At 50.1% G+C, this 27,967-nt stretch overlaps 1 protein-coding gene across 1 annotated transcript; it reads left to right on the top strand.

The window, feature by feature from the left end:
• The first annotated feature begins 5 nt into the window (after positions 1 to 5).
• On the top strand, positions 6 to 27,290 carry LOC120383105 (zinc finger protein 436-like). The gene is made up of 2 exons (XM_039500731.1): positions 6 to 219; positions 25,648 to 27,290. Exons 1-2 carry the CDS (start codon positions 6 to 8, stop codon positions 26,967 to 26,969), a joined length of 1,536 nt encoding a protein of 511 aa, XP_039356665.1. The 3' UTR covers positions 26,970 to 27,290.
• The last annotated feature ends 677 nt before the right edge of the window (positions 27,291 to 27,967 follow it).

The raw sequence follows: 27,967 nt of genomic DNA, 5'->3' as shown, positions 1-27,967 counted from the left end.
GCACCATGTACACTTCACAGGCCATGCCAGCCCAGAGTGCAAGGAGCCAGGAGGAGGAAATAGGGAGCGAGAGTTCTGAGGAGGAGGGGAGCCCAGAGACAGAGGATGACTTGGCATCCATAGATGCATGCATCCAGGAGCTGTTTTCAAGCCCGGAGGAAGCTAGCCAGTCACAGCAGGTGGAACTTGGGGACTCGCAAAGATCAGAGGAGGCACCTGGTAAGCGCCTTTGATTTTGGGAAGCAAGTTGCTGGGGGTGGGTTAGTGGGGTGAGGAGAGTTGCAGAAAGCAGGCGTGGATCTGTGTGGTGCCTAGAAGCGGAACAGGGCATTGATGCATCTCTCACATCTTGGCAGTCGGCCTCACAGATCTCATCAAAGGTCTCATGCAGATACCGGGCAATCCGATTCTGTAGGTTCCTCAGCAACACTGCTGTGTTCATTGTCTCATTAAGGGTAACTTTCCCATGTCATTCTGCCATAAGGGGTGGCGAGACCATTGCTGCACAAAGGGCCAGGGCGGAATCCACAGTCTTGCAGAAAACCCTGACTTGCTTCCCTGCTCACCCTCAGCAGCGAGATATCTTGAGTGATTAATACAGCCTGTGGAAAATGTGTGGATAAGTATAAGGCCCCCTGCAGTATCAGCTCTCCCCATTATACGTGGTCCCTGACCAATGAGTTCCCCTGGCCCCTGAGGTTACTCACCATTTTGGGGGTCTTGTGGCTTAGAATCATAGAATCTCAGGGTTGGAAGGGACCTCAGGAGGTCATCTAGTCCAACCCCCTGCTCAAAGCAGGACCAATCCCCAACTAAATCATCCCAGCCAGGGCTTTGTCAAGCCTGACCTTAAAAACCTCTAAGGAAGGAGATTCCACCACCTCCCTAGGTAACCCATTCCAGTTCTTCACCACCCTCCTAGTGAAAAAGTTTTTCCTAATATCCAACCTAAACCTCCCCCCCTGCAACTTGAGACCATTACTCCTTATTCTGTCATCTTCTACCACTGAGAACAGTCTAGATCCATCCTCTTTGGAACCCCCTTTCAGGTAGTTGAAAGCAGCTATCAAATCCCCCCTTATTCTTCTCTTCTGCAGACTAAACAATCCCAGTTCCCTCAGCCTCTCCTTATAAGTCATGTGTTCCAGCCCCCTAATCATTTTTGTTGCCCTCCGCTGGATTCTTTCCAGTTTATCCACATCCTTCTTGTAGTGTGGGGCCCAAAACTGGACACAGTACTCCAGATGAGGCCTCACCAGTGCTGAATAGAGGGGAATGATCACATCCCTCGATCTGCTGGAAATGCCCCTACTTATACAACCCAAAATGCCATTAGCCTTCTTGGCAACAAGGGCACACTGTTGACTCATATTCAGCTTTTCGTCCACCGTAAGCCCAGGAAAGAAACAAGCACTACTAGTCAGTACACTATATGGAGCACTAGATACCTACTAGCGTTACAACCACTGCACTCCTGTGCATGGCACCAAACATTACTGGCTTTCAGCATCGAATTGCTGCCTCAGAGCATCCCGAATCCTCACAACCCCATGTTGTGACCCTCTAATGACCCTGGACTCTGGCTGCTCAAATTCAGCCTCCAGCCACTGAGACTCAGCGCTCCGGGGGTCGGAGTGAAACTTTCACCCTTCCCTTCACAAATATTATGCAGGGTACATCACGTGGCTATAACCATAGGGATGTGGGCATCAGCCAGGTCCAGCTTCCCATACAGACATCGCCAGCAGGCCTTTAAACAGCCAAAGGCACACTCAGCAGTCATTCTGCACCTGTTAAACTGCTCCTTGCTGCTGTCACGGCTTCATGAGCCACGACATCAAGGGGTAGGTGAGATCTCCCAGAATCACAATAGTTATTTTGTTTTCCCCTACAGTGATCTTCTGGTCTGGAAGAATGTCCCCACTTGCAGCTTCCTGAACAGGCCTGACTTCCAAAAGATACGTGCATCATGCACCTTTCTGGACCAGCCTGCATTAATATCCATGAAATGCCCACGGTGATCCACAAGCGCCTGGAAAACCATTGAGAAATACCCATTCCGATTAATGTACTCGGAGGCTAGGTGTAGCTAGAATTGGAATATGCGTCCCATCTATCGCCCCTCCACAGTTAGGGAAACCTATTTGTGCAAAGCCAGCCACAATGTCATGCACATTGCCCAGAGCAATGTTTTTTCTGAGCAGGATGCGATTAATGGCCCTGCGCACTTCCATCAACATGAGTCCAACAGTCGACTTGCCCACTCCGAACTGGTTAGCGACCAATCGGTAGCTGTCTGGAGTAGCCAGCTTCCACAGTGCGATCGCCACACGCTTCTCCACCAGTAGGACAGCTCTCATTCTCGTGTCCTTGCACTGCAGGGCTGAGGTGAGCTCAGCACACAGTCCCATGAAAGTGGCTTTCCTCATCTGAAAGTTCTGCAGCCACTGCTCACCATCCCAGACGTGCATCACGGTGTGATCCCACCACTTGGTGCTTGTTTCCCAAGCCCAAAAGTGGTGTTCCATGGTGGTCAGCACATCCGTGAATGCCGCAGGCAATCTTGTGTCATAGCTAGTACACGTGGTGATTCCTCATCTCTAGTTTAAGAAGTAACTGGACTGCCATTTGTGATGTGTTAGTGAGACCCATCAGCACATTCGTCAACAGTTCAGGATCCATTCCTGCAGACCGAAGAGGCAGACAGAGCGCACAGTACAAAAACCATTGAAAGATGGCACCAAGTGCAGATGGAGGCAAAGGGGCTGCTGGGATGCAAAGAGATGCATGATGGGGCATTGGGACAGGACCCAGGATGCCCCGCGATCCCCCCCCTCCACCTTCCCACAAGCCTCGGTGGCAGAAGAGGAAGAGGTGCCCTATGGGATAGCTGCCCGGAGTGCACACGCAAGTGCCTCATGTGTGGCCACGCCATTGTCCTGGCAGCTGACAGTGTGAACACACAGCAACGCTTTCCCTGGAGTGCTCTCTGAGGGGTGGTTTAACTTCCGGCGCTTTACATCTGCATGTGTAGACATGGCCTTACTGGCTTAAGCTACACCAAAATAAACCACTAGGGACCACGATAAGTGCTTTGATGTGCAAGTGTGGTCACGCTCGAGCGCTGGGAGAGAGCTCTCCCAGTGCTCCAGGTAGTCCACCTCCACGAGGGGAGTTGCTCGGAGCCTGTCCCCACTAGACAGCACTCAAACTTGCTGCGCTCGGGGGGAGTTGATTTTTCACAGCCCTGAGCCAGCAAGTTAGAGCGCTTTAACTTGCCAGTGTAGACATGGCCTGAAATTGTTGTTTAAACCAATTTAGTTAAACCAGACCAAATCCCTGTGTGGATGCTCCTCTTATTTCATTTTAAATACATCTTATGGAGGTTTACATTAACCTGATTCCTAATTGACTTGAGATAAACTGAAATAAGCCTTGTTCAAACTGAAATAAGAGTGTCCACACGGCCTTTTGCACAGGTTTAACTAAATGAATTTAAAAACGTATTTAAGGCTCATCTCTAGGCAGGCTGTTTGTCTGGTTTAAGTTGGACAGTGCTGGTTTTGGAAAGGTTTGTCCCTGTCCAGTGCCATACATGCGTTTGTCTGGTATCATTATGGAGGACTGTAAACGGGGCGGTACTCACCCCTGCCGCGCCTCCTGCTGGTTGGCCGCAGAATGTCCCTCGGTCCAGCCCTGGAGCGCCCTCAGCAGGCTGGTGACCCGCCTGTTCTTTGGCCCCGGCGTCCCTCCCTGGACCCGGTGCCCCCTATCTATGGTTGGGTCTCCCCCTCCCAGGGGAACCCCACGCTTCTATCCCCGCCTTGCCTCAGTAGTGGCTACTGACAGTCATGGTCTAGCCCCACACCCTGGGGCAGACTGCAGTATCAGCCCACTCATCACAGGCAAGGGGGTTTGGACCTGCTGCTTTGTCCTACCCCTGGGTTGCCCTCTGCAACCCCCAGTACCTACTGGCCCACTGCTAGGCCGCAGCCTGGGGCTTTCCTGGCTAGAGCTTCCCTAGCTCCTCAGCCTGTCCCCCAGCCCTGCTTCCCTCAGGTATCTAGCCTCAGCCTCTAAGCAGCCAGGCCCATCTCTCTCTGAAGCAGAGAGAGACTCTCTGGGCTCTGGCTTCCCTGCTTCTTATAAGCCCCAGGGCTTCAGTTTGGGGCGTGGCCTCCAGCTGCAGCCACTTTCCCACTCAGCCCAGCTCTGTCAGGCCACTTTTAACCCCTTAAAACCCCGGAGCAGGGTCCACCCTGCTACACACCTCCCCCCTTAAAACCCCCACCCCTGGGGATAGGGAGGTTTCTTGGCCTGGCTCACTCGCCGATGTGCCTCCAGTGCCACACGCTTCTTCTCTGAGTCCTCTAGCCGCTTCCTCAAGCGGACCTCCTGATCCACGACGGCCGCGTATTCTTTAGCAAGGGCCACCCCACTTGCTTTAGACTCACGGAGGGCCTGCTCCGCCGCTTCAAGCCGTGCCCGTAGACTCGAGACCCCCAGGCCCTCTTCCCTCAGGGTCTGGGATCCAGTGGTGGTCTGTCCCAGCACCACCTGTGTCCCCTTTGTCGCTCGGGCACGTTGTTCCTGGGCCCCAGCCTCTTGCTGGGCCCACTCCGTCTGGGTCTCTCCGTCTAAGACAGGCGGGGTGATGGTTTGGGTCCCAGCCACCTGCTGGGTCCGCAGAGAATCTCTTTCTGCTCGCAGGCTCCCCAGCGCTTGGAGCAGACTGCGTGTTTCCTCCTCTATTGTCTGGGTCCCCACCGTAGACCTCCCTAGTCCTATGTGGGTTCCCACATCGGTTTGGATTCCCACCTCAGCCCTCTTGGCCCTTGTGTGGGTTCTCTGTTTAAGGTGGGGCCTCTCTGCCCCAGCCCCCTTCTCTTTAGGGGCCTCAGCCTTCACCACCCCTTTCCTGGGGCTGGTCTCGGACTGAGCCTTCGTTTCAGGCACTTCCCCTTTCTGCCTTAGGGGGCAGTGCCTCTTTATGTGGCCCTTGGTGTGGCAGTGAAAGCACCGCCGGCGCCTTCCCCTTGCCACGGCCCTAGTTCTGGTTGTTTGGGCCCTAGCCCTTTCTTCTGGGCTGGCCCGGGCCTTGGGGGACCTATGAGGGCACTCCCTCTTTAGGTGTCCCTGCTCCCCACAGGTCCAACAAGTTTGGAGCCCCCCTGTTAAGTTCACAGGGGGCACTCGAGTCTTGCCTGGGTGAGGCCTCTCTGCCCCAACCCAGTAGGGGCACACTCTTCTTAAATGTCCCCCTCGCCCACAGGCGAAATAGTCTTTAGGCCCTGGCACTGGCGTCCAGGCCAAAGTGCCTGGCCCCCACTGAGGTCCGTGTGCCTGCCCCCGCAGCAGCGGAAGCAATCGTGCTTGCTGCTCGGCGAGCCGGGCCACACAGGCTCTCCAATAATAGTCCATCGTTTCTTCAGTCTCTCAAGTCTCAAAGTCCAGGCAATAGTCCACCGTCCTCTGGGCAACTGTCCCCCAGTTCTTGCCCAGGCCCTTTGTATCAGGGGCGGTTCGAACGGTCCCTGGTCAGGTGCCACTGTAAACGGGGCGGTACTCACCCCTGCCGTGCCTCCTGCTGGTTGGCCGCAGAATGTCCCTCGGTCCAGCCCTGGAGCGCCCTCAGCAGGCTGGTGACCCGCCTGTTCTTTGGCCCCGGCGTCCCTCCCTGGACCCGGTGCCCCCTATCTATGGTTGGGTCTCCCCCTCCCAGGGGAACCCCACGCTTCTATCCCCGCCTTGCCTCAGTAGTGGCTACTGACAGTCATGGTCTAGCCCCACACCCTGGGGCAGACTGCAGTATCAGCCCACTCATCACAGGCAAGGGGGTTTGGACCTGCTGCTTTGTCCTACCCCTGGGTTGCCCTCTGCAACCCCCAGTACCTACTGGCCCACTGCTAGGCCGCAGCCTGGGGCTTTCCTGGCTAGAGCTTCCCTAGCTCCTCAGCCTGTCCCCCAGCCCTGCTTCCCTCAGGTATCTAGCCTCAGCCTCTAAGCAGCCAGGCCCATCTCTCTCTGAAGCAGAGAGAGACTCTCTGGGCTCTGGCTTCCCTGCTTCTTATAAGCCCCAGGGCTTCAGTTTGGGGCGTGGCCTCCAGCTGCAGCCACTTTCCCACTCAGCCCAGCTCTGTCAGGCCACTTTTAACCCCTTAAAACCCCGGAGCAGGGTCCACCCTGCTACAAGGACACCATTTTGCAGAGCTTGCCATGCTGCTTCTGCCAGCATGACCTTGGACACACCGGTGGGGGCAGGGTGGCACGCTCTGCAAAATGGCATCCTCCATACAGCGTGATTTCACATGCATGGTGCCAGCAAAATCATGACGGCAGGGCTAGGGTCACACCAGTGAAGACAGGTTCATCCTGTTCCTGAAGTTCTGGAATGTCCAGTGTTCCAGGTATGGTCAGTGGCCACCCTACTTGTCTACACAGCGGGGTTAAACTGGATTAATTTGAAGTGATCTGATTTTAAAATGTATGCACGCACACACTGCAACCCTCCACATCACACTAATTCTGTGTTTATTGTGAACTCCGGAGTCCTCTTGCAAAGGGGGCTACCTATTCTTCAAATAGTTCTATCCATCTATTATCTGTCTGCACACAATCCTGCTGCGCATCACTTTGACAGTCCTCCAGTTGCTATCCCACACTGCTGTCCAGGCAACTGTTACTGGCCTGTTTACCTGTGTGCCCTCCCCTGCTCTGGTGTCTAGCTCCCCAGATGACCCAACCCCTGTTTAAAAGTTGGGATGGGGCCAAATTTTGCCTATTTGTTCCTGGGTTTGAGTATATCACTATTGCTGCAATATTACCCCACAAGTCCTATGACACCCCTTGAGCAGCCTCTGGGAGCTGTGCTGAGACCTGGATCTCATCACCATCGGGTAAGGGTCGTTGGTTCAGGAAGCTCTTGTAGCCAGTCACTGCCATAGAGATCTGGGTGTGGACATTGCTAAGCTGATGCCCATGAGGGGGTGACTGGGATGCTGACCAGTGCCTGATACACACAGTGACCAGCACGAGAGAGACCTTTATCTGCCCTGATAGACACCCCACTCAGCATTACCCACCAACAGGGCTGTATCTGTGCAGTGGGGGAGGAGGTAGCAGGGGAGTCAGTCTGGGGACCATTAACTGTGTTATCTGACTCTAAGATGGGAACATCTCTGCATTTCCAGCCTTTGGGGGAGTCTCTGCCCATGGAGGGGAGTGAAACCACCACAGGGGGCAGCAGTGAGTGAGTTTAGCCCCCCTCCCTCACACTGGGGTAATCATAGAATATCTGGGTTGGAAGGGACCTCAGGAGGTCATCTAGTCCAATCCCCTGCTCAAAGCAGGATCAACACCAACTAAACCATCCCAGCCAGGGCTTTGTCAAGCTGGGCCATAAAAACCTCTAAGGATGGAGATTCCACCTCCCTAGGTAACCCATTCCAGTGCTTCACCACCCTCCTAGTGAAAAAGTTTTTCCTAATATCCAGCCTAAACCTCCCACACTGCAACTTGAGACCATTACTCCTTGTATTGTCATCTGCTACTGTTGTATCTTTGGGGGCTGCAGGTTTAGGAAGAAATCACTTGAGACAAGAGAGTTGTAAGCCTTAAAAAGCAACCATTTATTTGCACACACTGAACTAACCAAATCAGCCAAAACTGGCTGGACTATACCCTAATAATCTAACTCAGTCGCCATAGCAACAACAAGGTGCTATTACCACGACAACCAAATACACAACAGCTACCACCAAGAACAGTCTAGATCCATCCTCTTTGGAACCCCCTTTCAGGTAGTTGAAAGCAGCTATCAAATCCCCCCTCATTCTCCTCTTCTGCATACTAAACAATCCCAGTTCCCTCAGCCTCTCCTCATAAGTCATGTGCTCCAGCCCTCTAACCATTTTTGTTGCCCTCCGCTGGATTCTTTCCAGTTTTTCCACATCCTTCTTGTAGTGTGGGGCCCAAAACTGGATACAGTACTCCAGATGAGGCCTCGCCAATGCCGAATAGAGGGGAATGATCATGCCCCTTGATCTGCTGGCAATGCCCCTACTTATACAGCCCAAAATGCCATTAGCCTTCTTGGCAACAGGGCACACTGTTGATTTATATCCAGCTTCTTGTCCACTGTAACCCCTAGGTCCTTTTCTGCAGAACTGCTGCCTAGCCATTCGGTCCCTAGTCTGTAGCAGTGAATGGGATTCTTCCATCCTAAGTGCAGGACTCTGCACTTGTCCTTGTTGAGCCTCATCAGATTTCTTTTGGCCCAGTCCTCTAATTTGTCTAGATTCCTCTGTATCCTATCCCTACCGTCGAGCGTATCTACCTCTCCTCCCAGTTTAGTGTCATCAAAACTTTCTGAGGGTGCAGTCCATGCCATCCTCCAGGTCATTAATGAAGATATTGAACAAAACCGGCCCCAGGACCAACCCTTGAGGCACTCTGCTTGATACCGGCTGCCAACTAGACATGGAGCCATTGATCACTACCCATTGAGACCAATGATCTAGCCAGCTTTCTATCCACCTTAAAGTCCATGTGGCTCTCATACTCCTAAAAAGAAACAAATGACAAATGCTGTTGTGTGACTTATGTAACAGGCTGTGAATAGGTTTGCAAAGGAGTGTGAAATTTGGAAACAGGAGAAGGAAAGTTTGCAACAGGAGCTGGAGAAGCTGAAATTGCAAAATAAGGAGATGAAAAAAAAATTGCAAACTGCTCTGATGCCAAATGTAACTAATGTCCAGCAGATGGCTGCTTTAACTGAAACTTGTCAGGAATTAAAAAACGAAAGTATAAATTGAAGGCTGTAGCAGGGTGCTGGTGCAAAAACACCTCATTAGCCCCTGCCTAATCAGCTCCAATTGGGGAAACAGATTGGGGCTGATGGAAAAGGCCTGATGTTGGCCTGAGAATTGGCAACACCTGCTGGCCTGACAAGCCAAGAGCTATAAAGGCTGGGAGCGAGCCAGGAGGAAGGGGGCAACAAGGGAGAAGTTGGTCAGTGAGGAAACCAGAGGCCTTGTACCTGAAGGCTGACTCTGCCTGAAAAGGAGGTGACTAATCCTGCAAAGCTTGTATATAGATAGACATGGGCTGTGGGATAACCTTAAGTAAATAAAGACACGGGTGTTGCACAACCCTGAAGCCTCTCTCAGCCTTATTGAGGGTGGCAAGCAGGTCCCAGGAAAAGGGGCAGGTTGTGGACCCTGTTACAGAGACAAAACAATATAAAGGGGCTGTGTCAGTTTTAACTGAACAAGTTACAAAGTCACCTGGAAAAGAGAATCATAAGAAATGCATTGAAGTAATTAATAAGCTGGCGTCTGCTTTGGTGGCTAGAAGAATTATTTGTAATTTGGCTTTTAATCATAATCCCTGAACTGATGAGGATTTGGAAAATGCTGTGAAAAAGTGTCAAAGGGAAAAAGTACAAGAGAAGGAGGAGGAATATGTAAAGCCAAGCACTCCTCTACCTCCATATAAATATATGAAAGAGGGAAAAAATGGAAAAAGGGGGTGTGTGTCATTACAGTTTGGCAAAAAGTATGGGAGTGAAGCAGCAAGTCAGCCTGCGTACCAGAACATTGATATACCCATAAGGAGTCCACAGGTGATTAAAAAACAAAGATATAGAGCTAAATACAATACTGATGGTACAATGGTAAAGGATCAAGAAGGCAGCGAGGTGTTTAAACTCCTGCATGAAGAGGATGAACCTCTTTAATCAGGGGAAAAAATAAAAAGACAGCCAGCGTTGATGGTTCAAATACCTAAATCCCCTATTGAAAAAGACAACTCGCAGACATTAGCAAAGCAATTAGGCCCCTTGACTCAAAAACCGTGTCTGAGCTGGTTAATGGGATACACAGTTAGAAAACATTTGGATTCAGGAGACTTAAGGGAGCTGGTAATAACTTGTGCTGGCCCCACGGGAGGGGTGGTAGTGTTAGCAAAGCTTGAGATGGAGTCAAACTGAGAGGATAGAGAGGCTGCAGTACAAGTGATAGCTCGGTATTTCTGAACCCCTTCTGAGTTAAAGTCAGTTTTGCTAATGCATCACGAGGAGGGAAAGTCAGTTATGGCTTATTGTGCTACACTGTTGTTGGCAGGTTCTGTAGCTGATATAAAGGAAGGGCAGGTAACAAATTTGTTATATAATGGTAGGGTGACCAGACAGCATGAGTGAAAAATCAGGATGGGGGTGGGGGGGTAATAGGAGCCTATATAAGAAAAAGACCCAAAAATCAGGACTGTCCCTATAAAATCGAGACATTAAGGTGTTTATAGAATCTCAAAAGGAGTTGGATCAGGCTAAATTAATTAAGATGGCCCAGGAGGCAAAAAAGGTAGTAAGCAGAATAAGTGGCTCCTCCCAGAAGGCAGTCAGCGAGGTTTCTTACAACAGCCGAGCAGGCTACAGGGGCCCTAATCACGCTAGTATGGGACTTGGAGCAGGATGACCCAACAGAGGGTCCAGTGAAGGATCAGCGTGAGCACAAATATGGGCTTTACTCCAGGAGAAAGGAGTGGATATGGTTCATTTAAATGGACAGCCTTTAGAGGTTTTGTTAAATGCTGTGAGTGATTTGGCAGGGAACAAGTCACAGCCCATGCCACAGCCTGGGGCTAAGGCTGTTGAGATTGTGGAAACAGGTACGGGAGATCTGGTCGGCTCTTATGGCTTGTTGTCCCAGGAATTGGCTCAGATGGATGTGGCAGCTTCCCATCAGGGAACCCCTGCCCCCAAGATTGAATGTTAGTGGCTAAATTGCAGCCACACACGTAGCTGCTAGACCTTACGTGGAAGCGGGGTAGGTGGGGGCGAAAGGAAACATACAATGGTTACTAGCATTAATTGATACAGGAGCGGAGGCAACTCTGATTAAATTGGTGCAGGAGGATGTGCAAAAAGGACAAATTATTCCTTTATTTGGCTTTCAGGGCAAAGGAGTAAAAGGAATTTTATTTTAAAAAATCTGTCATGGGTGATAGGGCACAGTAAGTTTTGGACAGATACAGTGATCTGTAACAGTATGACTGAAAATGCTACCTTAGGTGCAGATGTGGTCAGTGAGGAGCTGCCAAAATCTTAACAACCGGTTCCCTACTGGGTCTTCGGCGGCAGGTCCTTCATTCGCTCTGGGTCTTCAGCAGCACTTCAGCGTCAGGTCCTTCAGTGCCATCAAAGACTCGGAGCGAGTGAAGAACCCGCCGCCAAAGTGCCGCCAAAGACTTGGAGCGCCGCCTGGTGAGTAAGCCTCACGTGTTTTTTTTACGTGTTTTTTTTTTAAGTCATCCCTGCCGGGGCCCTGGCAAAACTGTTCAAATCGGGCCCCACACTTCCTAAAGCTGGTCCCGCACATCAGGGTTGCAAAATTGTATCAGGGGCCAGGTAGGGAAGGCTGTGCCTCCCAAAACAGCTGCCCTCCCCATCCAACACCCCCCCCCACGTCCTGCCCCCGACTGCCCCCCTCAGAACCTGCAATCCATCAACCCCACCCCTGCTCCTTGTCCCCTGACCACCGACTCCCAAGATCCCCCCACCCTAACTACCCCCCCAGGTCCCCACCCCCTACCCAACTCGCCCCGCTCCCTGTCCCCTGACTGCCCCGACCCCCTCCACAACCCTGCCCCCTGACAGCCACCCCCCAAAACTCACTGTTGAATAATAGCTAACTGCATCTCCAAATATAATACATATGTAGCCAATAAGTCAGATTTAGTAGTCTTTATTGGATTCTGACATTTATTGCAAAATTGAACTAAGTGCTTTGATGAAGCAGTTTTTACAAGCACTAGTAGGAATTGAAGCTACCAGTTACATTAATTTAATCTCTGTTCTGTGGATATGATGAAAAGCTTGGCAAGAATTTAGACAGTAGCCATGGCAAATGTTACAGAACACCATCGTGGGGTAGGGGATTATATAGCTACTGCCAGTGGCTGTAAACAAAAGAAATGATGTTTTAACAATTAGCCAGTGAGAAACTACAGTATTTCCATTATTATACAAATAGGTCTTAAAGTCATTGCCTTTCTTCCTGATGTGTTAAAAGCAATTACAGTGGTTAATAAAATTCAAAGACAAGTTTTGTTTTTCCTATTCGCAAAGTGTAAAGGACAGATCCTCTTTAGAATGCTGGGTGATACAGTCTTACCATTATCTCTCCAGCTATTTTTCTATGTAAAATAAGTTACATATTTAACCCTGTCTGAAACAGAGAGAGAGAGATTAATATGACTAGATAATATAGGCTTTAAAAACAGAACTATAGAATGGAGAAAATGAGGCAAAAATAGAAAGGAAATGTAGAGGAGAGGATTTTGCTAGGGGAACAGCTGCTAATATTTAGAACATACAGACAGGCAACTCACTGCCCCTCCCCCATCCCATCCCTCTCCCCCAGCCTTGTCACCCCCCAATTCCTCCCCCCATGAGCCTCATCATCCCCCAATTCCTCCCCCCGCCCCAGCCCCGTCACTCTCTGATTCCTCTCCTCCCCTTCTTACCTTGGGCTCCGCAGGCTGCCAGCCGCGGTCTGATTCCCCTCACAGCAGCGGCAGCTGCTGCTGGGAAGCGACAGACCTCTGCTTGCCGTGGGCTGCGGCAGGCTGAGAGCTGCAGTTTGATTCAATCAACCTGCCAGAGCCCAAGGTAAGAGGAGACTCGGAGGGAAGGAATCCGGGGGGTGACGAGGCTCGGGGGGGGGAGAGGAATTGGGGGTGACGAGGTTCAGGGGGCTGTGGGGCAAACCGGGGGAAGGTAGCACTCCGGCAAAGGATGCTTGGTCTTCAGCTGCACAGAACGAGGTGTCTTGTCTCCCAGCAGCAGCTGGGGTTGCTGGCTGTATGGTAACCCTAACAACCAGTTCTAAACCGGGCTGGCTCCTAAATTTAGCAACCGGTTCCTGTGAACCGGTGCGAACAGTCTCCAGCTCACCACTGCGTACATACCTTCTGTAATGGATGAACCAACAGTTAATGTACACATTATTTACAAGGGGAAATATACAGGAAGCCTATAAAGGGAAGGGAAAGATGGAGTTGGAGTGGATACTTCAGTAACACCATACAACTCGCAAGTAACACAACCCCTAGAGTGGATTGCCCTGGATTGATGAGTCCAGTTTATTCCACAGTAGTGGGCTCCGTGAGGTGGAGGACCCCATCTACCTTGATGAGATGTTGCAGGCCTGAAGCTGCTGGAGTGTGATGAGGTGATGAGAGTGCTGATTTGCCCAGGAGTCTAACCTCTCTGCTGCAGCAATAGGCGTTATTCACAGTGGACAAAGTCCCCACAGTGTACGGAGGCTCCTCAGCGTTTCCCAGGCCAGTTGCTCTCTGCCCGAGTTCAGCAAAGCCCTTTGAGGGCAAAAGCGGCAACACATCAGGCAGGGGGAGACAGTCAGGGGATGACCCGAGCTCCCCTGGGGCAGGGGGAGACAGTCGGGGCATCGCCTATGCTCCCCTCAGGCGGGTGAGATAAGACAGTTGGGGCATCACCTGCGCTCCCATCAGGTGGGAGGAGACAGTCGGTGCATCGCCCGCGTTCCTCAGGCAGGCGGGATAAGACAGTTGGCGCATCGCCCGTGTTCCCCTCAGGCAGGGGGGAGACAGTCGAGGATTGCTCCATTTCCCTCAGGAAGGGGGAAACAGTCTATCCTCCTCTTAGCCCCCCTCCAATTGGCTTACCCAGCCTTCCTTCCTCTAGGGTTCACCCAATCATAATGCTCAACACCCTTGATGAGGTTAGCACACTCCAGTCCTCATTACCCAGCAACATGCTTGGCTCCCTTTTTCATCAGACCCATTACCCACATGACAAGGATATTACCCAATTCCTGCACGCTCCGGACTCCTCCCTCTTTAATGTAAGAGTATTGGGGGTGGGGGGAGAGAATCTCACCAATACATTATTGTCAAATTGACTATGGTTAAGAATCCAGCATGCTACCAATTCAATCTGAATTGTTTTGCAACTTCTCTCGGAAGATCATTGCATTGGTATCATAACAGCTGAGGCAGAATCTGTACTTTCTGGCCTAGCTGTGTCAGCCACATCTTCCCACTATGTGATGCTAGGGTCAGTTGTAATGGAAGCAAGGATGCAAGTCTCAGTGGTGCTGACACAAGTCGGTGTCTGTGGCTGTACTGTAGGATAGGTGTTTTCGTTAGGCATCTCTGGGGTAGGACATCCTGCTGAACCTGTTCTTAAAAGCTGGTTTAGGCAGGCATTCTGTGAAAGACGTCAGCTTTCTTGTGCATAAGTTCAACTAATCTGTTTTGTATCAGAATCAATAATAATAAAAATGAAGGACTTTTATGCTCAGCCAGTCCAGTTGAATCCATGTCATTCTCTATTAGTGGATCCTTTTACTCCACAACCTACAGGTTCAGCATATGCACTTTATTTATGTTACCTTCACTTCAATAAGACCTCAGGGAGAGAGGATTTTCATTGTATGTTTTTAGTAGCACTGAGGTTTTCCACAACTTCACTTCTGTAAGTAGCCTTTGATAATCCTGCTATGAAATAAGACAGAGCACCTCCTGTATTAAGCTTTATTTCAAGTCTAACTTCATCTACATTGTAAAGAATTACAAACAACATTTTGTTTTCTTCTAAATGTGACAGTTCTGGAGATGCTATAACTGTCCCAGGGCTTGTCATGACTGCAAAGTTAACTCTAGTTATAGCTCGAGTGCTGCCCCTAACTTGAGTCACATCCACACAAAACCCTTAACTTGAGAGCAGCTCAGCTGCCTGCAGAATGAAGAATCATGGGATTCATACACGAGTGAGAGCAGCACCGGTGTGGACAGTGGACACAGTAACTCAGGTGTTATTTTGCTGTGTGGCTTCTCTCACTCAAGCTTGGCTAGTTTATGAGAAGTAGCTCATAAACTGGAGTTAACTCTGCAGCCAAGACATAGTCTCACTGGGCTCCATGTTGTCTCTCAATATCAGTGGGACAGTCCTCTACTGAGCTATGGTACAAGCCCGTTTTCCCCAAATACCAGGCACTTTTAACCCTACCAAGGAAGACTCCCCTCCCCTGCATTCCCTGAGGCTCCAGAGAGGTTAATTCAGTGGTTCTCAAACTTTTGTCCTGGTGACCCTTTCACATAGCAAACCTCTGAGTGCGACTCCCCCCCTTATAAATTGAAAACATTTTTTTATATATTTAACACTATTATAAATGCTGGAGGCAAAGTGGGGTTTGAGGTGGAGGCTGACAGCTCACGACCCCCAGCAATAACCTCGTGACCCCCTGAGGGGTCCTGACCTCCAGTTTGAGAACCCCTGGATTAATTTAATTTTAGCACCCTGTGTCCATTCACATGCATGTGCTGTTTTGAGCATTTCAGTTTTGACAACATAGGCTCATCCCAGATTCTGTAACAAGCTCAAATGCTCAGTTCATGAAGTATATGTACATAAACTATACTAAAGACAAACCCACAGTAACCGTCTCCAGTTTGTGAGGGACCACATGGAGCCAGTCTCTAGGAAACAGGTAAATGCATGGAGATTAAGTCCATTAATGGCTATTAGCCAGGATGGGTAAGGAATGGTGTCCCTAGCCTCTGTTTCTCAGAGGGTGGAGATGGATGGCAGGAGCGAGATCACTTGATCATTACCTGATAGGTTCACTCCCTCTGGGGCACTTGGGATTGGCCATTGTCAGTAGACAGGATACTGGGCAGGATGGCCTTTGGTTTGACCCAGTATGGCTGTTCTTATGTTCTAACCTAAATGAACCCAAAGTTATGGAGACAGATATGAGTCAAGGAAGCCAGCAGAGTATCAGAAACCTGGAAAAATCTCTGCCTGGATGGGCTCAGGTGTTTGGTTACAAGCTGAGCTGGTTCAAAAGTTTTGGATTTTTTTTAAGCAGATTTTTTTTATTGTTTCTTTAAACAATCAAACACAGCAAGCAGCAAATATTTGGCCACACACTTTGGAAACCTCAAACCATGTTCAGGTTTTGGCAGACTAATTTCAGCTTTTCAATTAAAAAAAACAGCACATTTTGAAGGAAAGCAGACATTGTCCATGATTTTTGTTCTGCTTTTTCAAAACCCCTAGTTTTCGATCCAGAAAAAATTTTGATGGAAAATATTTGTCCAACCCTTTTAATGAGCTTTAGTGCCTTTTAGCACTAGCTGATGCTGAGAACCAGTGATACCTTGTAAAGAAGTTTTCTCAAAACTGGGTTTGTGCCGAAATACGGAAGGTTTATTTTTCCCAGGGGTGCCCGTGGGGGGGAGCAAGTGGGGCAATTTGCCATGGGCCCCGCAAGGGCCCTCAGGAGAATATAGTATTGCAATTTTTTTATAGAAGGGGCCCCCAAAATTTCTTTGCCCCAGGCCCCCTGAATTCTCTGGGCGGCCCTGCCAGTGGGCCAGCCGCTGCTTTAGCCCCCTTTTATAGCAGGGAGCAGATTCTGTTGGCAAGGGAGGGCAGAGGCTTCTTCAGCCCATGTTACTGAGCACGTCCGAACCCAGGCAGCTGGGTAACAGTGAAGAACTAAACCTCCTCCTCCCTCCCCCGACAGAAATAATCGGAAGCAAAACACTCCTCCTTATTCTGCAGCCGAGGAGGGCGACTGGGGAGGTCTCAGAGGGGATTTGCGCATTTCACAGCCTGATTCCGCAGGCTCTATCCCCGCAGACAGACTCTGGGCTGTCGTTACATCCGGTCCCGGGGAGGCCTGCAGCCCGGGTGGTTATCGGGGAACACAGGAAGCAGGGCTGGGAGCAGCAGCAGCTGAGAGCCGCATCCGGCGCTGGGGCGAGGGAAGTTCAAGCTGGGGAGCGTTAATGGTAGTCACAGAGGGCGAGAGACTGCACCGCTCCTGCGTTTGAGTGATCAGTGACCGAGGCGGCTGAAAGAAGCTGCTGCCGCTGCCTCCGCCTCCATTGTGAGCCGGGAGTGCGCCGCGCCGCTCCCCAGCGGGGTGTGTGCGGGGCGAGCCCTTCCCTAGCGCCCCTCTGTGCCCAGCCGGGGGGACTCTCTGCGGGGGCTGGAACCGGCCCCTGGGGCAGCCTGGGGCTCTGCCGACACCAGCCCCTGAGCCGGAGCCTGCAGGTGAGGGGAGAGACCCGGGGGAAGGGCTGGGGCCGGGCAGGAAAGTGACTCTGCACCAAAGCCCCCCCCCCCCCCAGCTCTGCTCCCAGGGGGTCTGCGAGTCCCAGAGCTGCTGCCCTCGCTGACCGACCCCCCCCCCGGTTCTGCAGGAGCCGAGGCAGCTCCGGGGAGCGAACGCCCCAGCCCGAGGGGAGGGGGCGGGAGGGAGACAGGGGCAGAGCCTGGCAGGGGCAGCAGGAGCGATCAGTGGGGAGGGAGGTTCCCGGCTCCCAGCCCAGCCCCATTCCCTGCAGCACCCCGGGGCACATGGACTTTCCTGGGAGAAGGGGAGGGGCAGGGAGGGGAAAAGCCAGTTCCTGCCTCTGCCTGGTGCCCGGCGCTGCTGGGGGGATGCGCTGCCCTGGGGACAGTGTCGGGGGATCCCCCAGAGCGGCTCCTTTGGTTCTGCTCCTTTCTGGGGTTTGGCTTAAAGTCTGTGTTACTGGAGGGTTTAAACATGTTTCAGTGGATTTAGACCTAATGCTGGGTGGGGCTGGGCTAGACAGCAATAAAGAGTCTACATTTAAAGTACCTTTCTGCGGAGAGAGAGCCTGGGGAAATCGGTGTGAAATGGACTAAAACCTCTTCTATAACCTGCCCCATCGCCCTTCTCGCCTTGACAGGCTGCAGAATAATGCCCACATCTTGTTCCCGGTTGTCCCAGCCTCCCAGGGGACGGGGAAGGGAACAGGCTGTAATGGAACCAGTGCAGGTAGGTGATTTTCAGGGAGGCCGTGGGCTTGGCCTGCATGTGGAGGAGGGAAGAACAGGAAATGAAAAACCTTCTGTTGCATAGTTTGCTCTTTACACAACACACAATATGGAGAACCCCCAGGGGCACAGCTGGGTTTTTCTCACGATACACAGAAGTGCAAGGTCTCGCCAGCTGTGTACATTGACTTGGTCTGGTTTCTGGCAACTCCTAAGGAACACAGTGAGGGCTGCCTGAGGGCTCACAAACTGTTTAAAGGGATATTACCCACTTTCCTACACACTGTCTACTCCTGCCTCTTTGATGACGGAGAACATTTAAAAAAATAACAGCAATATGTTACTATCAATATGTTGCCAGCACAGAATGCCCGAGGACAGCAACAGTGGTTCGTTGCCCGGTGTGCTTCGCTCCAATAAACACACCAAGGTGGAGAAGCAGACAAAGTTTATTTGAGATCTCAAAGCGGGATGCTCGGAGACAGACACGTCTCAAATCAAGCACCCAGCTACAAGCAGCTTTTCTCTTTTTATACATAACTTTAGCTAGGCCTCTTCTATCTCCCCCTCTCCCCCCACCTTTCATTCCCATGTAGCAAATACACTTTGCAATAGCAATTACATTAAGCAGTTAAGTCATACTTGGCGGGAACCAGCCTAGCTCATTAGTAATTCTTCTTTGAACCGTTATCTTGTTTTATTTCTTTTGATCTGTTATTTTGCTCCTTAGCCAGAGGCATACAGGCCTCATTATTATTTCCTAATACCGGCGTGAGTGAGGTTGCACCTGATAACTAGCTGTTACACATTCCATTCGCTGTTGCTAGCTTGTTAGGTCGATTAAAGTTCAAACATGGGAGCACTTTGGTTTATTCAGGCCTACTACAGAAAGGCTTCATTGACACTGTGGTTTTCCACCCTCCTGAGTTACCTAGAGTCATGCCTAATGACACCAACAAATACTCCTATTACTAGAAGACTGAACACTTTGTTGCTTCTGTAGGCCAAACTCATTGCACACATCAGGGGCTTCTGGCATCTTTCATTCCCCTTGGCCCCCATAAGTGTGCCATCCTCCCATCCCTATTTTAGGGACTCCCTGCAACCCCCCCCCCACTCCCTCCCTCATACTAAGTGTCTGTGTCCCCCCTTCCCCAGGCCAGAAACCCTGATTCTTCCTCCCATGTCCTCCCCAATCCCCCTCTTTCCATATATTGTTTCCCCCATTCTCGCATTTCCCCTAAGCCAGGAGAGCTATGTGCCACTGTAACAGGACCAGCCACCTTCTGAGCACCCCGTCAGAGACTGAGGTTGTGCTGCAAGTGTCCTACCTCAGTTTCCTCTCTTGGTTCCCCCATAAACTCAAAGAATTCTCTCTCTGTTCAATAATATTCCTCCTTAGGGTCTGTTTTATTAGCAAAATGTTCAAAATTAACCCCACAATATCTTTGTGTCCACCCCCTCCAGTCTTAAACCGCACACAGTCACTTCCTGACACATTGACCCAAAACTCCCAAGGTCTGCCTTGCAGGAGCCTGTCTCGCTCTTTGTCACGGTTTCCTCTTCCTGTCGTCTCCTCTCCTCTGGCTCTTTCTAGAGCCCTCCACCACGCCCCTTGAGAGGCTATTAATGAGACACAGGCGGGCTGGACCAGTTCTTTCCTCAAGGGCCCAGTCCACCTTGTGACAGCCGCCCTATTCCTTCTCTCCCCTCCCCTTGCTTAAGGCCAATAAAACAGGAATAAAAATGTGGCCGCTTTTGGAGAGGCACTTTCTGTGCCTGCCCCCTGTGGGCAGAGGAGCTGGCTCTCCCCTTTGTAGCCCCATTGTTGGAGGACCTGGTTCTCCCAGCCACAGCCCTGGGGCCAGAGGAGCTCGCTCTTCCCAGGCAGCTGGAGGGTTTGGATCTCACCCCAGAGCTGGAGGGGCTGCTGTTTCCTGCCCCACCCTGAGCCCGGAGGAGGTCGCTCTTCCCAGGCAGCTGGAGGGGTTGGATCTCACCCCAGAGCCGGAGGGGCTGTCGTTCCCCGTCCTGGGGCCAGAGGAGCTCGCTCTTCCCGCCCTGGAGGAGTTCTGTGCCCACACTGATTGGGGGGGGGGCTGCCCCTGCTTGCTCCCCATTGCACCCGCCCGTGCCCTGTTGGCACCATTAGTAATGAAATACTGTTCCCGCTCTCCAGAGGACGAGCCCTCTGCTGTCAAACAAGTCCGTTTTCCCCAGCCAGAGATTTTTTTTAACCCTTTATTTGTCCCCACTCAATGAGCAGTTTACTGACAGTCCCACTGGCTACAGGCAGTGGTTTCCTTTGAGTTCCATTTCCACTGGGCATCTGCAGTCACTGTCTATTCCACTGCGTTTCTGGATTCAGATCCCATCCCTGTTGCCAGCTGGGTCTTTTGCTCTTCAAACAAGACAAAGAACTTGGAAAAAGCACACAGGCAGAGTTGGATTCCAAATAGCCATGTTTACTAAATACCCACCGACACCCAGGGCCTAACTACACACACTGCTGCACTGATTTCTTGAGGTTTTTAAAACTAGCGCACAGTGAGCGCTACTAGAGAGCTCACAAACTATTTTAAAGAGATACTAACCTACCCTTATACACTACACTATCTTTAATGTGGGCCCTGAATTTGTGGGACAAGCACAGTAAATTACTATACTTGAGAAAGCAAATGCCTACAAATGTTGATATCCGAAGCCTACAACCAGAATGCAGAACTCGGAAGCCGTGAGTCGCTCCGGAAAGTCAGGAGATGGGCATAGATTCATAGGAAGTCAGAATGGACCATTGTGATCAGCTAGTCTGATGTCCTGTATAACACAGGATTTAAGACTCTCCCGAATTAATTCCTGTTTGAACTAGACCCTGTCTTTTCAAAAAACATCCAAACTGAATTGAAAAAAATGCCACTAATGGAAAATCCATGGTAAGTTTTCCCAGCAGTTAATCACCCGCACTGTTAAAAAGTTTTGCCTTATTTCGAGTTTGAATTTATCCATGTTCAACTTCCAGCCATTGGATCTTGTTATATGTTTATCTGCTAGATTGAAGAGCCCATTGTCAAATTTCTGTTCCCTGTGTAGATATTTATAAACTGTGATCAAGCCCCTTAACCTTCTCTTTGTTAATTAAATGCTCCTGCAGTCTTTTACTACAAGGCAGGTTTTCCAAAGCTTTAATCATTCTTGTGGCTCCTCTGAATCCTTTCCAATTTTTCAACACCCTTCCTGAATTGTGGGCACCAGAACTGGCCACAGTAGTCAAGTAGCTGTCGCAGAGCTAGTATAACCTTTCTATTCTTCCTCGACATTCCCATGTTTATTCATCCAAGGATTACATTAGCCCTTTTGGCCATACCGTCATTCTGGGAGCTCATGTTCAGCTGATTATCCACCATAACCCGCAAGTCTTATTCACTGCTTCCCAGGATAGAGACCCCCATTCTGTGTCTATGGCCTGCATTCTTTCTTCCTAATTGTATGAGTTTATATTTGGTTATATTGAAATGCAAATTCTTTACTGACACTCAACTTACTAAATGATCCAGGTTGCTCTGTAACGGTGATCTGTCCTTTTTGTTATTTACCACATCTCCAATCATCTGCAAACTTTATCAGTGATGAGTTTGTTTTCTTCCAGGTGACTGATAAAATTGTTAAATAGCAATAGGGTCATAAACCAATTCCTGTGGGACCCCGCTGGATACACACCCACTTGATGACGATTCCCTGGTTACAGTTACTGTTTGAGACCCACCAGTTAGCCAGTTTTTAATCTATTTAATTTCTGCCATTTTAATTTGATATTTTAGTTTTTTAACCATAATGTTGTGCAGTACTAGTCAAACACCTTTCAAAATTCTAAGTATGAGCAGCAGTATTACCTTTATCAGCCAAACTTGTCATCTCAAAAAAGGTACGAAGTTAATCTTCCAAATATTCATGTTGATTTGCTTTAATGACATTACCTTCCTTTAATTCTTTAGTAATCAAGTCCCATATCAGCCGCTCCATTCTCTTGTCCAGGATCAATGTCATGCTGACAGGCCTATAATTACTCAGGTCACCCTGTTTACCCTTTTTAAAAATTGGCACAACATTAGCTTTCCTCCAGTCTTTTGGAACTTCCTCGGTACTCCCAGATTTTTTGAAAATCAACATTAACTACTCTTCAGCTACTCCTTAGCCAGCTCTTTTAAAACTCTTGGATGCAAGTTCTCTGGATCTGCTGATTTAAAAATGTTTAACATTAGTAGCTGCTGTTTAACATCCTCCAGATATACTAGTGAAATGTTATCATCATATGAGACAATATCATTTAATTTTTTTAACACTCCAATCTTCTCACCAAGTTTCAGTAATAACAAGTAGGTTGATTTTTTTCTCATTAACAATCAATTCCAATTTCGTTTGTTTTTTACCCAGACTCCTAGTGTGTAGGCAATTAAAGAATTTCTTCTCTTCGTGTCTCTTGGTGCCTTGAATAATTTTGTTCTCAACATCTTGATCTTTTGGTCTGAGTGCTCATTTGTTTTCTCCTTTTGTTATTAGTTTAATGCCCTCTTGACTACTCTAGCCAGCTTGTCACCTAGCAGGTTGGTTTCCGTTCAACAGATATGGAGGCCATCCAACCTGTACAGCCCTCTCTTCCCTCTAGAAGATGGTCCAATATTTCATAAAACCAAAACCTTCCACTACTTATCTAGCCAGTGGTTTGCTTTCAGAACCTTCTGCCTCCCTTCGCTCCCAGGACAAGAAGCATCTGAGACTGTCACTTTCATGGTCCTTTCCATTAGCACCCTTCTGGTTTCTCTGAAGTTGTCTGTAATTGGTGAGGTCCCGCATGACACAGTGTTATTAATGTCGATACGGGCCATCACCACTGGATCCTTGCCCACTGACTCCAGAAGCCCTCCCTGATCTCAGTGTGACTCCTCATGTCTGGGCTCCGTCCTGTTGCCTGCCTGTCCCTGGCAGAATGTTCTTTCCATTCTTCTTAGTACAGAATCCCCAACAAGGATCGTCTGCCTTCCTTGCATGGGTGGAGATCTCTTTGCAGGCATGCTTGATTGTCTTGTGGCAGGCATCCTCAGGTCTCCATTCTGTTTGGTTAACTAGATATTGGAGTTTCCACACTGAGAACATGCAATGGGATACTTCTAGCTGTGTGGAGTTCCTTCTGGTCCTCTTCTCTCTGGTGTTCATGGTTTGCCCATCCTCAAATGCCTCCAGCTGTGGAGAATGTCACCTGGTCCTCCTGCCTCAGTGATTACAAACTGCCATGCCTCCTTCTCTTGTCTCCTCCTCTCTCTGGTTCTGTGGTGGCCAGTTCCAGTCTTGAGTCTGGGGTGCTGGTGCTTCCTGAATTTGGTTGTCCAAGAACTCCTCAGCATCTCTGTATCTGTACTTGTCCTGCCAAACCACTAATCTTTCTTCCAGCATAGCCACCAACTTGCACATCATCCAGAGGAAGTTTGATGTGACCTCCTTCAGGAAAGAAAATGTGGCACATCTGTTGCAAGTCACAACCACTGTTCCATTGCTGGCCATGTAAAACTGTACCTAGAAGAAACCTCTCACACTCCCTCCAAAAGTCCCCTGTTTGCCTCTCTAGTTCATCTTAAAAAACACTAGCGTTTACATTTTGCAGCAGGTGTATTTGCTTTCTGGGTTTTCAGCATTGGGGCAGGGCCCCTCCTTCCCACCACCTGGGGCTAAGCTGCCTGGCCCCAGTGTTTGTGTATTGCATTGCAGCCACAAAACTTCCACCTGCAACTGTACACATGTAAAAATTAAACCTCCCTGCCGCTGCTCACAGGGGGACACCAACTACTGACCCTCCCCTACCGCTGGGAAGGGGGAGCTGCCCTTCTGGCCCTCTCCACCCCTTCCCTTCCCATTACTTTGTCTCCACTCTGCCCCAACCAATGTCTTCCTGCACGGTCTCCAGTCTCTTCCCCACCTCCCCTATATTCATCTGTCTTCCCCTTTACGGTCTCCTATTTCTCACACCTGCAACTCCATATGGAGCTGCAGGAACATGACCCTCTCTGACCCTACGAATCCCCCTCAGCCTCCCTCTGACCCCCACACATTTCCATTTATCTTCATAGTTTCCTGTCCAGTCTCCTAACTAGAGTCACAGCCATGCCTGAGGAGAGCAGGGCTTCAGTCTCATTGAAAACCATAGGAGTTGGTGGCCATCTTTACCAAGGGCAGCCTCACTCTCACTTCCACATGCCAAAACTGCAGGTGAATGGGGGCCATCTTCAATCAGGGCAGTTTGACTCCAGCCCCCTCTCCTCCAAAGTAATGGGAACATGTTGAAAAAGGGAACATGTGTGAGTTCTGTGCCAGGAATCATGAGATTCCTATGAGAGTATGGGAAATGTCCAAAACTTCCAACTAAATATTGTGAGACTCGTGATAAAATCACCGGAGTTGGGAGCTCTGGGCATCACGGTTTCGCCACAGAAACTGTGTGTTTTTAATGACAGTTTTGAGAAATCTCCCCTTTCCCAGGGCAGTTCCCTGCTCTCTGTGGGGAGGGGATTTTCCAGCCCTGCCCATGACTGAGCTGGTGGGATTATGGCTGGGGGAACAGGTCCTGAGAGAAGGACTCTGGCTGTTTCAGGGGCCGGTGACCTTCGAGGAGGTGGCTGTGTATTTCACCAAGGAGGAGTGGGCTCTGCTGGACCCCAGTCAGAGATCCCTCTACAGGGACATCATGCAGGAGAACTATGAGACTGTGACATCTCTGGGTAAGGATTCCTGTCTCCTTGGTTATTAGAAGCTGGGGAGTCTCTGAAGATTCTGGGTTGGCTTCTGTTCAGGGTTCTTCCCTGGTCCCTTAGATTTCAGGGGGATTCCCCAGAACCCATGTGAAAGCGTCTGCGACCTCTATGCTCCTCCTATGGGAGAGGAGATACTGAGACACAGTAGGGTGCTAATACATCCCCATCCCCATTCCCGGCATGTCCGAGAGAGAGGATGGATGGTATGTTCCTATCTGTGTTTTTAAATATGGGCATACATTGGTACGCAGAAAGATGTTGTGTGTCCCTCCCTTCCCAGGACTGGCTCTATACCCGGAAAGGGCTCTGGTCTCACCAGGGTTACAGAGAGGTAAGAGATTGCACAACTGTGCTTTGCCAGAGTCATATAATCCCAGAGGCTCCAGGAACATTTTTTTTCATCTGTTGAATTTATACAAGGGCACCCACCCAACCCATCTCTGGGTCAGCATAACTAAAATTCTTGTCTCATCTGTTTTGTTTTCCTGGAGCAGGCTTTCTCATTGCCAAACGGGATGTGATCTCCCAGCTGGAACGGAGGGAAGAGCCGTGGGTCCTGGATCTCCAGAGCTCTAAGGAAAGAGAGATCCTGAAAAACATCCACACAGGTGAATGGATGCAGAAACCACCCGCCATTGATGTCAACAGCTGGGATTCCCACAAAGGCCCCATGAGCTACCTCAGTTCTGTCTCATCTCACCCAGCTCAGGATTGTTCCCACGAGGTGTCATGTGAATCATGGCTTCCCGCCTGCCCTGCCTGACACCTGGCTGTAGCTCCCTTCACCCAGAGTTGTTGGATGAGATGTGGAGGCAGAATTGGTTCCCTCCTCTCTTCCAGAGAAAGGTTTTGGAGGAGGGGACATTCAGCTCCTGCTTTTTTCAATCTTCCCAGCAGTTATTTTGGTTTGCTGACTTTGCACTGTCCTTTCTGGGGTTCCCTTTCATCCCAGATCAAGTTGATATTCATGTCTGAATTTTCCCTCTGTCCCAGGAGGTAATGGGACGGTGACTGAGAAGGAGGTGGAGAATTCTCAGCGGGAAGGTCTCGAGCAAGTGGAACAGCATGGGATGCAATCAGGAAGAGCTGAAGGGAACAGTCCCTGCTCAGGACTCCAGGAAGCAACCTGCAAGAGTCAGCTCAGGCCAGAGAGACAGCTAAGAAACCACCGCAGGAAGAAGCAGGGTAAATCCACTCACCGTGGAGTTTTGAAAGATCTTCCCAAAGACACGATCCAACCAGGAATCTGCACTAAAGAAAAAACTTATGATTGTGCTGAGTGTGGGAAAAGCTTCAGTCGGAGCTCTACCCTGATTATACATCAGAGAAACCACACGGGGGAGAAACCCTATAACTGCCCCGAGTGCGGGAAAAGCTTCAGTCGGAGATCTACCCTGATCATACATCAGAGAGTCCACACGGGAGAGAAACCCTACAAGTGTCATGACTGTGGGAAGAGCTTCAAGCGCAGCTCAGAACTTCTTTCACATCAACGAACCCACACGGGAGAGAAACCCCATAACTGCCCCGACTGTGGGAAAACCTTCAGTGATGGCTCAAACCTCATTAAGCATCAGAGAATCCACACAGGACAGAAACTCTATAACTGCCCTGAGTGCGGGAAGAGCTTCAGTCGGCGCTCACACCTTATCACTCATCAGAGAATCCACACGGGAGAGCGGCCCTTCTACTGCCCTGAGTGCGGGAAGGGGTTCAGTCGGAAGGCTCATGTCATTATACACCAGAAAACCCACACTGGAGAGAGACCCTTTAGCTGTCCTGAGTGCGGGAAAAGCTTCATTCGGAGCTCAGACCTCACTATACATAAAAGAATCCACACCGGAGAGACACCTTATCAATGTTCCGTCTGTGGGAAAAGTTTCAAGCAGAGCTCAGAACTTATTTCACATCAGAGAATCCACACAGGAGAGAGACTTTATAACTGCCCCGACTGCAAGAAAAGCTTCAGTAATAGCTCTGACCTTATTGTGCATCGGAGAATCCACACAGGAGAGAAGCCCTATAAATGCTCTGATTGTGGGAAAAGCTTTGGTCACAGCTTGGCCTTTATTAGACACAGGAGAATCCACACTGGCCTGAGGCCCTATAACTGCCCCGAGTGCAGGAAAAGTTTTGCTCAGAAATGGCACCTTATTAGACACCAGAGAATGCGCAATGGAGAGACACCCTATAAATGTTCTGTCTGTGGGAAAAGCTACAAGGCAAAGGTCTCCCTCATGTCCCACAGAAACTCCACACAGGATAGAAGGCAGCGAGAGCTCTCCCTGTGGGGCAATGGGTCTGTGCTCCCCTGAAGCAAAGCGTAAACCTGCTGCAGTTGAGGATGGGCTGAGCGGGGGCAGCAGGTAGGCGGATGGTTTGGATTTCAGTGAGGGCAGCTGGTGGGGCCAGAGGAGGGGGAAATGCTGGGCACTGGGGAGATGAGTCATTTCAGGGTCTAGGGGGAGCAGGCGATGGAATTAGTGGGGAGACATTTGTGCAAGTTCCATATGCGCTTTCCAATTCAGCAGGGAGGTAAAAATTCCCTGTTGCCATCCAGTCATCCTTGCAGCTCCTAAGGCCCTTGAGGACAGATGCACGGGGACATTCTGTAGGGCAGCACCAAGCCGTCGTATGGGGCTGTAGTTATAAGGCAGCCGAGAGCTACTGCTCTGAAGTAACAGGATTTCAGAGCAAGTCTCGATGTATTGAACATCCCTGTAGACGTGCGGGGGGAGGAGGGGAGAGAGATGCACTGGACATTGGGGGGAGATTCCCTAGAGAGGTTTGATTGCCCGGTGAGAGCCGGGGACTTGGGACGTAGCACTCCTGGGTCTGGCTCCTGGCTCTGAGAAGAGTGGGGTCAGGTGGCTAGAGCAGGGCAAAGGAAGTGGGAGTTAGGACATCTCAGTTCAGTAGCCAACCCCCCTTGTGTGACCCCCGTACCAGTCACTTCCCCTCTCTGTGGTGCCCTTCCTCCCGTCTCTGCCCTGGGGATAGTAATAGTCGCCCACCTCCGTGGAGAGTTGTGGGCTGTCACTAATCATCATGTGTTCATCGAGTCTAAGGCCAGAAGGGACCATTGTGTTCCCCTAGCCTGACCTGCATGGCGCAGGCCATAGGCCTTCCGTGAATTAATTCCTGTTTGAACCAGAGCAGATCTTTTTTTAAAAAACATCCAGTCTTGATTTACCAGTTGCTACTGATAGAGAATCCACCACAACCTTTGGTAAGTTGTTCCACTGTTGAAAAGTTTGTGCCTTATTTCTAGGCTGAATTTGTCCAGCTTCAAATTCCAGCCATTGGATCTTGT

The sequence above is a fragment of the Mauremys reevesii genome, linkage group 15, assembly GCF_016161935.1.
Source record: "Mauremys reevesii isolate NIE-2019 linkage group 15, ASM1616193v1, whole genome shotgun sequence".
NCBI classification, from domain to species: Eukaryota; Metazoa; Chordata; order Testudines; family Geoemydidae; genus Mauremys; species Mauremys reevesii.
Note: the sequence above shows the minus strand (reverse complement) of the source record. Positions and strands in the feature narration are given on the sequence as shown.